General features: G+C 49.8%; 1 protein-coding gene across 6 annotated transcripts in view; it reads right to left on the reverse strand.

The window, feature by feature from the left end:
- Zzz3 (zinc finger ZZ-type containing 3) overlaps positions 1–11,055 on the reverse strand; it is a 62,861-nt gene extending 51,806 nt beyond the window's left edge. For 2 of the 6 annotated variants that reach the window (XM_027395172.2, XM_035451655.1), the window contains exon 1: positions 10,920–11,037. Coding sequence is in view for 1 of the 6 variants with exons in the window: in XM_035451653.1 (XP_035307544.1) it covers positions 10,501–10,649 (149 nt within the window). In the remaining 5 variants the exon portion in view is untranslated. Of the gene's footprint in view, positions 1–60; positions 135–10,500; positions 10,756–10,919 lie in introns of those variants that run through there. The other 4 variants (XM_027395174.2, XM_035451653.1, XM_027395173.2 and 1 more) reach the window with 4 other exon arrangements.
- Positions 11,056–11,459: the final 404 nt, after the last annotated feature.

Below are 11,459 nucleotides of genomic sequence, written 5' to 3' on the forward strand. Positions count from 1 at the left end.
GTTGACTCATTCATTAACACTTAACACACAGCCAATAACTCATACCTGAATAAAACTCACCTAACAAGACGATTTTCCATCATCATCTCCTTGTGTTTACCAACACAAGTCTAAGTGTGCAGTGCAGGGCCCCACTCACTGAGAATACAGAAACTGATACAGTCAATAATGGCAAACAAACCCCAAGTAAATATTCAAAGCTTTCTATAAGGGGCCTTAAAGGTTGTTGAGGGCTGAAGGTAAAACTCTATTTTCTGACAGTTGCCCTGTGACAGAGAAACAAAGAGGGCACTGCCCAATGACATTTGATCTAAAAACCAAAATGACTTGGAATTATAGTATGAATCTAGTAGGCACTCAGGAGGTAGGGGAGAAGGCTCAGTCAGTACAGTGCTTGCTAAGCAAACATGAGGATCTACACTCAATTCTAGTGCCCACACAGAAAGTAGGCATGCTGGCACATGCCTGTAGGCCCAGCACTAAAGAGGCAGAGACAGGAGGCTTCCTGGCCAGCCAATGTCGTTTAACGGGTCCAGAGAAGAACCAATCTCACAAAATTTAATAAGTACAGTAGAGAGCGATTATGGAAGACAACTGATGCTAACCTCCACTTCTATGCACATTACACACACACACACACACACACACACACACACACACACACACACACACACACACTCTCGTCTTCATTCTGTGTGTCTATGATGCACACATTCTGTGTGTATATCATGCAGCCTGATGCCAGTACAGGAAACTACACTGGGATGCAGTTCTCCCAAGCTCACCTTTCCTAAAACACCTTTCAAAGCAAGCCCATACTGCAAATGTTTAACAGCCAACATGGAATCCTGTTTTGTTTGGTTTTTTTGCTGTTGTTGTTTTTGTAAGTCATTTTGTAACACTGGCTTGCCTGTAACTACTTATGCAGATGAGGCCAGCCTCTATCTGAAGAGATCTGCCTGTCTCTGCCTCCCAAGTGCTGGGACCAAAGGCTGCAGTAGCACCACACCCAAGGACATTATAATTTCTTTACATTACTCACACATTTTTCTAAACTCAACAGAAACCCATTGACATTCAGTAACACCATATTATCCAGGGCTAGCTGTCTGTCTGTCTGTCTGTACTGACAGCTTACACTTGTCACAGTCATTGCCTATCTTTTTTTTTAATTTTTTTCTCTCTTTCTATTATTATTAATTCAAGTTAGGGAACAGGCTTGTTTCACATGTAATTCCCCTCTCCCTCCCCTTACCCCCATTCCTTCTCCCCCACCTCCAACCTACCCCCCACCCCATCCACCCACCACTCCCCAGGCAGGGTAGGGCCCCCAACCGGGGCTCCACCAAGTCCACCAAATCTTCCTGTGCTGGGCCTGGGACCCTCCCCATGTGTTCAGAGACAGAGTGCATCCCTTCAAGTGGGATGGGCTCTCGAAGTCCCCCAAATACACCAGGGCAAAAAGCCAGTCCACCTCCGGAGGCTCCCAGGAGTGCAGGGGCCTCCCCGATGGCATCCATGATCAGGGGGATTGCCTATCTTTTTTCTGAACTTTCTTAAACCCACTTTTCTGAGAACTCCAACACTTCAGTTATCAGTTGTGAGCCATGGAAACACATAGGCTTTGGAGTTACACATGTCACTCTGTGACAAACCCTGCCCTCCCATTTCTGCATCAGTGAGAAGAGCCAGCAAGACGCGTAAGCCTTTATAGATTCCAACTGGAATGCACCAGGTTTACTCATAAGGAAAATACAGTGTGGAGGTAAAAGAATTTGCTTAAACCTGCAGAGCTAATAAGGGTTAAAGTCAGAATTTAAATTCATGTTTTATGCCCATGTTCTTTGTATGATTCCACCCCAAACCACAACTATAAAAAAGCCCACCCACCCACAAACAGGTGTTCAATAATGGCAAATTTCAACTCTCTCACTGCTCTTCTTCAGTGGTCAGAAGCCATACGACAGCAGCAGTTCTTTTAAACTGAAGAGATGTCCCAGCAGTGTAAGAGCACTAGCTGTCCTTCCACCAACCAATGGCTGTTCAAAGCCATGTTACTCCAGCCCCAGGGGTCTGACGCCCTCTTCTGGTCTCTGCAGGCATTGCATGCACATGAGGCACAGACATACATGCAGGCCAACACTCACATACACACGCGCACGCGCGGGGGGGGGTGGGGGGGGGATATAACGCTTTACTTATTTTGTATGCACGAGTGTTTTGCCCAGGGCCTGAAGAGTTCAGAAGAGGGTGCCAGGTCCCCAGCAAATGTAGCACCAGAGCACCACATGGGTGGCAGGAACTGAACCCAGGCCCTCTGCAAGAGCAACAGCTCTCAGCTTTAGAGCCATTTCTCAATCCCAATTCTTTTCAACTTTTACATTACCAGCAAAAGTAAAAACTTAGCAAATACTGTAATTTTTATTAGTAGTGCATTGTTACTTAACCCACAAACTAAAATCTCAAAATTATGCCAAACATACTCTTCCAATTCTTCAGTGTTAAGGAGCCTTGTGCAATGAAGCAGGGCAGAAGACAGGGGAATTGTGGAGACATGGGAAGGAAAGGGGTCCTCATCCCAGAGTCTGACTGGAGTGTCTCAGAAGCCAAGAAGCAACTACAGCAGTTAACATTCGCTATACAGGCTGCCAACACAGGCTTATGTAGCAATGACCTAAGCTTGAGGCCTGAATATCCAGGACCTTGGGCAAGGCCTCAATCCTTTCCCCAGACAGGGCTAGACAATCTAAAAAACAATTTACAATAGTGTCTGGAAAGAGATATCACCAGTTAAGAGTACCAGCTGCTCTTCCAGAAGACCTAGGTTCAATTCCTAGCACCAACGTGACACCTCATAACATTCTATAACCCTAGTTTCAGAGTATCTGACACCTTCTTTGGCCTCCACAATAAAGTAATCAAAAAAAAAAAAACAAACAAACAAACCTATTAACAGCAAAGCTATTCTACTTTCCCATAACCCCATGGACTAGACTTCTACTTTACCAATTATAATCCTATTTGGTACATTTAAGGGCAAATCAAAATCCTACAAAAAACCAGGAACTCCTCTTGCTTAAGCCCACACCCATGTGCTCCGCACCACTATGCCTTCTGGCCTATCTCTCACGCCAAAGCAAGTGTTAAACCATCGTTGATAAAATTTACAATTCTGCTTCATTAGCTGGCTAGTCCTGAAATTCTTCAGCGTCAAAGCCACAAACCCTAGTTCAACATGAGTCAAGCAAGGCCCCTGAAATTCTATGGGAACTCCCCAGGCTGCTGAGGTCAATGGTGTGGGAACTGTTCATGCCTCTACCTCCAAGCACTGACAGCAGAGCCATAAAAACCCAGGAGTCAGAAAATGTAAGCAGTCAGGTATGGCATGGGTTGGTGGCACAAGCTCTGTCATCTCAGCATGGCACATGGGGAGGCTGACGATGACGACAAGCTTGAGGCATCCTGGTGCCTAGAGATACCTTGTCTCAAAAAGCACAACAACGAAGACCCTCCAAGCAGGCAGATGCTTTGCGTGCTTCAGGACCCAGCAGTTGGGAGGTTGGGGCAGAAAGAGTTTCTGTTCAGAAACATCTGAGACTATATAATGAAATTCCATCTCAAAAACAAAACAAAGTAAAACCAACCTTTTAAGTGATTTATGAAGCATGGCAAACTTTGAGAACCTGTGCCTTATAGTTACAAATTAATCAGAAATTTCTTAGTGGAAGTCAGTTAACAGAAAGAAAAGTATGCAGGTATCTACCTAAGGAGCAGCTGGAAAGTGCTGTGACTAGTTCCCCAACACTAGCTAACATCTGTGACCAAATATGACAGTACACATACGGGATCCCAACACTTGAGAGGAGGAAGCAGGAGGTCAGGAAGGAGTTCGGAGTCATCCTCAGCTACACCGTGAGTTTGAGGCTAGCCTGGAAAGACAAGCCTCTCCCGAGCCCCCAAGGCACTGATTACTGAATATAGCTGAATAGAAGACTATTTGCTCAAGGAAAGGATTTCATCACAAGCAACACACAAACACACATTGAGACAGACAACTATCTAACACATGTCACTGTCCTCTATTATCCATAATATAATGTTCTCCTAAATGTTCCATCAAAACCAGAGAGGTGAACAGAGCTCAGCAGTTAAGTAAGAGTGCTTAAACTGTGTGCAAAACACAGTAATGAATCTTGCATAGTGACTTTAAAATTAAGAAAGCCAAGTGGTAGAAAAATACAGATGAATAGTTTCTGCTAAGAAAGCTGCACTTACACCAGAAGGCAGCCTGAAAGAGACGAACTTGGTAAGGGTCTCCCATGATCCTCCTTTGATAGCACCTTACAAGGTGACTTTATAACCTACACACTACCATGTACATAAATAGCTTTGAATGCATAACAGCTTTAATTTAAATTAGGACTTTTTCTTGATGGAATCTCTCAATAGTCTTTATAATAACTGAAGATTCTACAAGCAACCCCCCCAAACTGACCCAGGAATCACTACTACCTGAGGAATTCCAAGAATGTAAATCGAGCTACCAGTAATGAAAAGGCACTAGCTGGGCAGGAATGCTGGACGCCAGTCTTCAGGACAAAATGAAGGTGGGGGAGCAGCTGAGGTACTGTACTGGCGTAAGGCAGCTAATGACAGAAACTGGAAATACACTGCTTACTAAACTACATTGAAACAACCATGTCCACCAGTCCAAATGCAGGCAGCTTTTCTCTGCAGCCCCTCAAACACCCTGAAGACTGTGACCGAAGTGAGAAAAACATCTAAATCAGTGCTCAGATCCCATCTCAGGCCACAAAATGATGATAAAGCACATGAATCTCACAATGCTGAGCAAAAGAAGGCAAACACAATGAAGCACACATTGTATGCTGAGAAGTAAACAAGACACTGTGTGGTCCTGGAGATCACAACTGCAGTTTCTCCAGAAGGAAAAGGATGAGTAATAGCCAGGGGGAAGGGTGCAAGAGTTTCTGCAGCTTCGAACCCGGCTTCTCAGTGAGAACTGCCAGTATGCTCAGTCTGTGCAAAGCCACCCAGCTGTGCACTTGTGAAAACCTTCTATGTGCATCACACTAATGGCATTTACAAAAAACAGGGCAGGGAAAAAACAAAATGTCTCCCCAAGCAAAGAAACATTACTGTAAAAACACCGCAGAAGGTGGTGGCACACTTGCCTAGCTGCGTGAGGCTGGGCAGTGGGGAGGTGAAGGTTGGGAGTGAGGGAGGGAGTGTAGAAGACCACAAGGCCCCACAAGCCCCCACAAGCCCTCTCACAAGCCCCCACAAGCCCTCTCACAAGCCCCCACAAGCCCTCTCACAAGCCCTCTCACAAGCCCCCCCACAAGCCCCCACAAGCCCTCTCACAAGCCCCCACAAGCCCTCACAAGCCCCCACAAGCCCCCACAAGCCCTCACAAGCCCTCACAAGCCGAGAGAGCATCTGGGAGGTGGAGGCAGGAGGCTCAAACACACTCACAGCCAACCTTAACCTATACAGGAAGTTTGAGACCAGCCTAGGGTGCATGACCCCTGAAAGAAAGAAAGAGAGGAAAATCGTGAGGGACAGTGTACTTGTGTGATTTGGGGGTGGGGGTGGGGTGAAAAAATAAAAAAGGAAGGACATAACTACTCCTAGGTATGGTGGAGCAGAAAAGTTTATTACAGAGGGTTAGCAGGCCAGCCAGCATCTGTACAAGTAGGGACAGTGGGATGCTGGAAGGACCCAGTGGGGCAGGTATGCTTTGATGTGTTAAATAGGCACCCCACCTAGCCATATGTCAAGGGTTCCTGAAATCTAACAGGAAAGTAATCAAAGTTCTTAAAGAGATGTTAGCAAATTAATTTCACAAAACATAAATCTTTCCCAAAAAAATAATCTTGACAAGTAAAATATCCATATGAACCCAAAGCATTATTTTACTTCACTTATGAGGAACATAAACTTGATTTCTCCTTTTGTCTGTTTGTTTCTAGACAGGGTTTCTTTGTACAGCCCTGCCTGTCCTAGCTCTGAAGACCAGGGTGGCCTTGAACTCGCAGAGATCTGTCTGCCTCTGTCTCCCAAGTGCTAGGATCAAAGGCGTGTTCCACTACCACCCGGCACATACATTAGCTGAACAGTACAGAACCAACAAGTACAAGGCCCAAAGTTTGACCCTCAGCACGAAAGGAAAATAGAAAGCACAACAAACAGGTCTATCTTCCTTGAACTTCCAGTCAACTAAAAGACAACTAGTTGGGCCATCAGGATTGCACATGAGATAAAGCATTTGCTATCAAGTTTGACAACCTGAATTCAATCAGAAATCCAAATAGTGGGAGAATGTCTCCCCCTAAGCTGTCCTCTAACTTCTACAAACAAGGCCTCTCTTATGAAGAGATGTGTGAGATACTTGGGTTACCAATGGTTTAAGGCCCATAATTTTTGCTGTGTTACAAGCAGCTGAGCTCACTGTTGTTCAATAAACATTAGATGCAGGACTATTAACATGGAAGAACACTAATTTCAAAACATAAAAGACACAGGGCTACTCAGAGAAAGTCAAAATAATACAAAAGATACAAGTGAGACACACCAGCAGACTGGAGGGAAAACAGCTCTGGTCCAGACTCCAGTGGGGCCCTTCCTCAAAGACTCAGGGAGGCAAGAGGCAGAGAGCTGGGAGTAGAGCTGAGCAGCGCAATGCTCATGGAGCATGCGTGGAGTCCTAGACTCAGTTCCCAGCACTACAGAAAGGGGGGCAGGAATACATGACTAGCTTGACCTGTCAGGCAACAGTACTGTCCTCAGGCAATGTTACGGAACTCACTTATCTGACAAGACAGAAATTATTAAACAATACTACACTACTTGAGGAGAAAGAGGGAAGGTAAGAAGTGCCTACCCATCCAACACAAATGCCAAGTCCAGACAGCCAATTTTGGAAGCTCCACATACCTTCTGGACTTTGCAGTGGTGACTAATACACACACACACACACACACACACACACACACACACACACACACACACACTTACTTTTTTCTAGTATGACAGTGGTCACCAGAGTACTAGTTACAGAAAATTACAGCAAAAAATGTATCACACTTATACTAAGTGCTGCCAAAACACTATCATAATACTCAACTGTAACTTACAGTCTAATGCCTAACTCCATTTTTACTTGAAAACAGTTTTCTTTTTAAAATCATGCAACGTGTCTTCATTGGTATTTCAGACCATGTACTTTACCATAAATCTACATGAACAATGGTTCTATGCAAAATACTTTTCCTCTCTTCCTTAAATTTTCTCAACTGCAAAATAAATTATCTGTAAGATTGGTAATTTACAAAATTCAGCACCAAAAGGTTTGTAAAACAACAGCTGCAGATTTCTTATCTTCCTTATTTATTAACAAAGGGTTTCTCTGTGGGGCCCTGGCTGTCCTAGAACTCTGTGTTGACCAGGACAACCTTAAACGCAGATTCACTTCTCTCAGCCTCCCAAATCCTAGGATGTCCCACCACTAACCACTGAGGGAGATTTCTTACTCTCCAACCCACATACACCCACACGCCAAACCAGTCACTATTATGTTAAACTTAGGTGGGTAGCTTTGCAAAAAGCAACGGCACAAGTGTGACTTCCAAATGCACTGCTGCCTTCTCTTTTTTCCTCTGGGTATTTCAAGGACGGGGTTCTACTCTGTCACCCAAAATGGCCTCAAAATCACTGTGTCCGAACTGGTGTCAAACTCAGCGGTCCAATCTTCCTCACCATCTTGAGTGCTGGGATCACAAGCATGAGCCACCATGTCCAGATCAAGCCTACCTAACAGATACTGCATGAAAATTGCAATTAGATATCTACTTCATTTACTGACCTTTACTACAAGTGATACCTAGTGTAATCTGAAGGTGAACTGCAGAACTGTCTAAAACATTTAAGACCTGGGAATAGTGGTGGTATAACCCTGCACTGACAACCCTTTGAAGACAGAGGTGGAAATGTTGCCCTAAGTTCAAAGCCAACATGGTCTGGACATAAGTGCCAAGCTAGCTAAGGCTACACACTGAGAACCTGCCCCCAAATAAACAAACACCTCCCACCCACCCCAAAAGGACGAATTTGTAAATTCAAGTCTCTCCCCCACCCCATGCTGAGCCTGCCTACTGTTAGGTTCTGGCTACTGCCTATCTACATTCCTCCCTTTCTCTACAACTTGTACAGTTCCATTCAACTGTCAAACTGCCTTTGCCTTTTCCTATCATAACTCAACTGTTCTATTCCTCAGCATGCCAACCTGCACTAAACTGATTGTAAGAAACAAACACTACCACCACTTGAGTCATGTAGTATTATTTTTCATTGTAACCGGTTTGATAAACAAAGGATAATTTATATTTAATAACAACTGCCTGCTGTCTCGGAATTCCAGAGACTAGGACAAGAGGTTCTTAAATTCCAGTAAAGCCTGAGTTTTTAAAGATTTAAAATAGAACTCTACTGCTTCTGAGTTATTTCAGAAGAATAATGACAAAATGTTAGGTACTCAGCATCTTGTAGTTTAAGTAGATGTTAGTATCAACTACTGGGGTCTCTCATTCTAGTGAGTTCATGGTAAGAGCTGTTATTCTGAAGGGTTTCAAGAGACAACTAGCAGCTAAGAGCACTTACTGCTCTCCCAGAAGACCCTCATGGTGGCTCACAGCCACCTCTAACTTCGGGGACTGTGACACCCTATTCTGACCTTCACAGCCTTCTTCACACACACAAAGAGGTACATACACATAAAATACACATTTTTTAACTTAAATTTTTTTTAAAAGAACTATCACTTTAACTGAGCAGTAAACAAAACTGGAAAACCCCAATGCACTGACATGTTTCTAGTTTAGAATACATAATACATGATTATATAAATGTTAGACAAAAAATTATAAAACTCAATTGACAAAATAATTTCCTCTTTGTTTTGTAAGATTTTGTGTGTAAAGCTACCAGCACCCTAGAACATATCCACTACGAAAACTACCTCTATTATTGGAAACATGCTCAGGACACACCACCAAATATCCAAACTTACGGAGTGTGCACAGGAGTCTGGAAGACTCGGCACTAAATAATACTATACAGTAGTTTGCTGTCTGCCAATGCTGTGGTGGTTTACTACTTAAAACAAACAAGCAGCAGCCTTGCTGGGCGGTGGTGACACACACCTTTAATCCCAGTACTCAGGGAGGGGCAGGTGTATTTTTGTAGAGTGAGTTCCAGGTCAGCCAGGACTACACCGAGAAACCCTGTCTTGTAAAACTAGAAAGAAACAAAAATCCTCAGCCCTCCAACTTAGCTAAAAGACAAACTAAAGCAAGGACCGCACAATAATCAGGTCAGGTCCAGGGTGGACACCTGAGGGGAGATGCACCTCACGGAGCATCTCACTCATCTTTCAGTCAAAGTGTGTAACTATGCATCAGGCGGTGGCGCTGCTCGGCTCGCCTTGGATCCCGGCAGGCAGAGGCGGGAGGGTCTCTGCTCTACCAGAGGGAGCTGCAGGGCAGCCGGGCTACAAAGGGAGGCCCTGCTCTGAAACAGCAACAACAAACCGCACGTGGCCTGGTGCTACTCTGGGTGGGTTGGATCCCGCTGGGCTGGGCTGGGCTGGGCTGTCCAGCTCCGGACCATCCTGGGCTACAGAACCAGCCCGTTCCAGAAAAAGAAAAAATGAATAAAACCATGGGCGGGCGGGTTGAGTGTTTTCCCGACTGTGCAACCTGCACGCTTCGCAACGCAGACAGCGACACCAACGTGGTGCCCGACGGCGGCAGCCCCTGCCCCACGGCAGCCGCCCCTGCCCCACGGCGGTACCCCCTGCCCGACAGCAGCCGCCCCTGCCCCACGGCAGCACCCCCTGCCCGACAGCAGCCGCCCCTGCCCCACGGCGGCAGCCCGCCCCTGCCCCCGACAGCAGCCGCCCCTGCCCCGACGGCTCCCCGCCCCGACAGGCAGCCGCCCCTGCCTGCCCCAGCACCCCCTGCCCCACGGCAGCCGCCCTGCCCCACGGCAGCACCCCCGCCGACAGCAGCCGCCCCTGCCCCGACAGCAGCCGCCCCTGCCCGACAGCAGCCGCCCTGCCCCACGGCGGCAGCCGCCCCTGCCCCGACAGCAGCCGCCCCTGCCCCGACGGCTCCCCGGCCCCCCGCGCCGCCGCCAGCTCCTGTCAACTCCCCGGGCCGGGCGGGCGGGCGGCGGCGATGCCCACGCGGGGCCCGAGCAGTCGGCGGCCGCACTGCTGCGGGACGGAGGAGGAGGACTGAGGAGGAGGGAGAGAGAAGGGGGCGTCCCGGGCCGGGAGCGGGCGAGCGGGCGAGCGTGGGGCAGGTGGCGGGCGCCGCGCGGGGCGGGAGAGCGCACAGCCGCAGCGCCGCCGGGGACGGGGAGGCTCGGGGCTGCGGGCTGCGGGCTGCGGGCTCGCGCCCGCCCCTCCCTGACACTTGCCTGCCGGAAGAGACGCGCAGCTCCCAGGTCCCCGGAACCCGGGGAGCCGCCATCCAGCGCAACCGCTCCGCCAACCACGTCCCGCGAGAGCCGCACATCTCGCGATACCGACCCGCGGGCGTCTCGCGGGCGCGCTCCGGGGGCAGCATGGCGGCGCGGGGGCGCCAGGGCCTCGGGAGGAGGCGGACAGGGAGGAGCGGGGAGGACGGAGAGGAGGAGGACGGAGAGCGGGGCAACCTCGCCCGCCCCGGGCGTCTCCTCCGCGGACGGAACCCGACTCAGCCCCGCCCCCCGCCGGCCGGGCCGCGGTCACGTGACGGTCACGTGCCCCCCGCGGCCACGCGCACGCGCGGCCCACGTGGGGCGCCCCCTCCGCGCTCGCCCCGGCCCGGCCCCGCCGCGGTCCCGAGCCCGCTCACCTCGCGCGCCGGCCCGGCCCGGGCAGGGACGGAAGGACGGACGGACGGAGGGACGGAGGGAGCGCCGCCCCGCGAGCCCGTCCACCCTCGGCCCCCGCCGCGCCTGCCCAGCGCCCTCCCGCCGCCGCCGCCGCCGCAGGAAGCTCCACAGCGGCGCCGCGCCACTTCCCAGGTGGGTCCCGCCTCCCGCTCCTCACTTCCCGCGGCCGCGGCGGCTCCTTCCGGTCCCCTCCTTCCTCGGGGCGGACACGCGGGGTGGGCGCCGGGCACGCGGCGCCGCCTGCCGGTGGCCGCGGAGGGTGCAGCGCTCCGGCTTGAGCGAGCGGGAGAGCGGGAGGACGAGCGGGAGAGCGAGCGGGAGGGCGAGCGAGAGGGCGAGCGGGAGAGCAGGAGAGACGGAGGGCGAGCGAGAGAGCGGGAGGACGAGCGAGAGAGCAGGATAGCGGGAGACCTAGCGGGAGAGAGAGGGAGCGGGGAGAACGAGCGAGCGGGCAGGAGAGACAGAGAGCGGGCAGGAGAGCGGGAGAGCTAACGGGAGAG

The sequence above is a fragment of the Cricetulus griseus genome (assembly GCF_003668045.3).
Source record: "Cricetulus griseus strain 17A/GY chromosome 1 unlocalized genomic scaffold, alternate assembly CriGri-PICRH-1.0 chr1_0, whole genome shotgun sequence".
Lineage (NCBI taxonomy): Eukaryota > Metazoa > Chordata > Mammalia > Rodentia > Cricetidae > Cricetulus > Cricetulus griseus.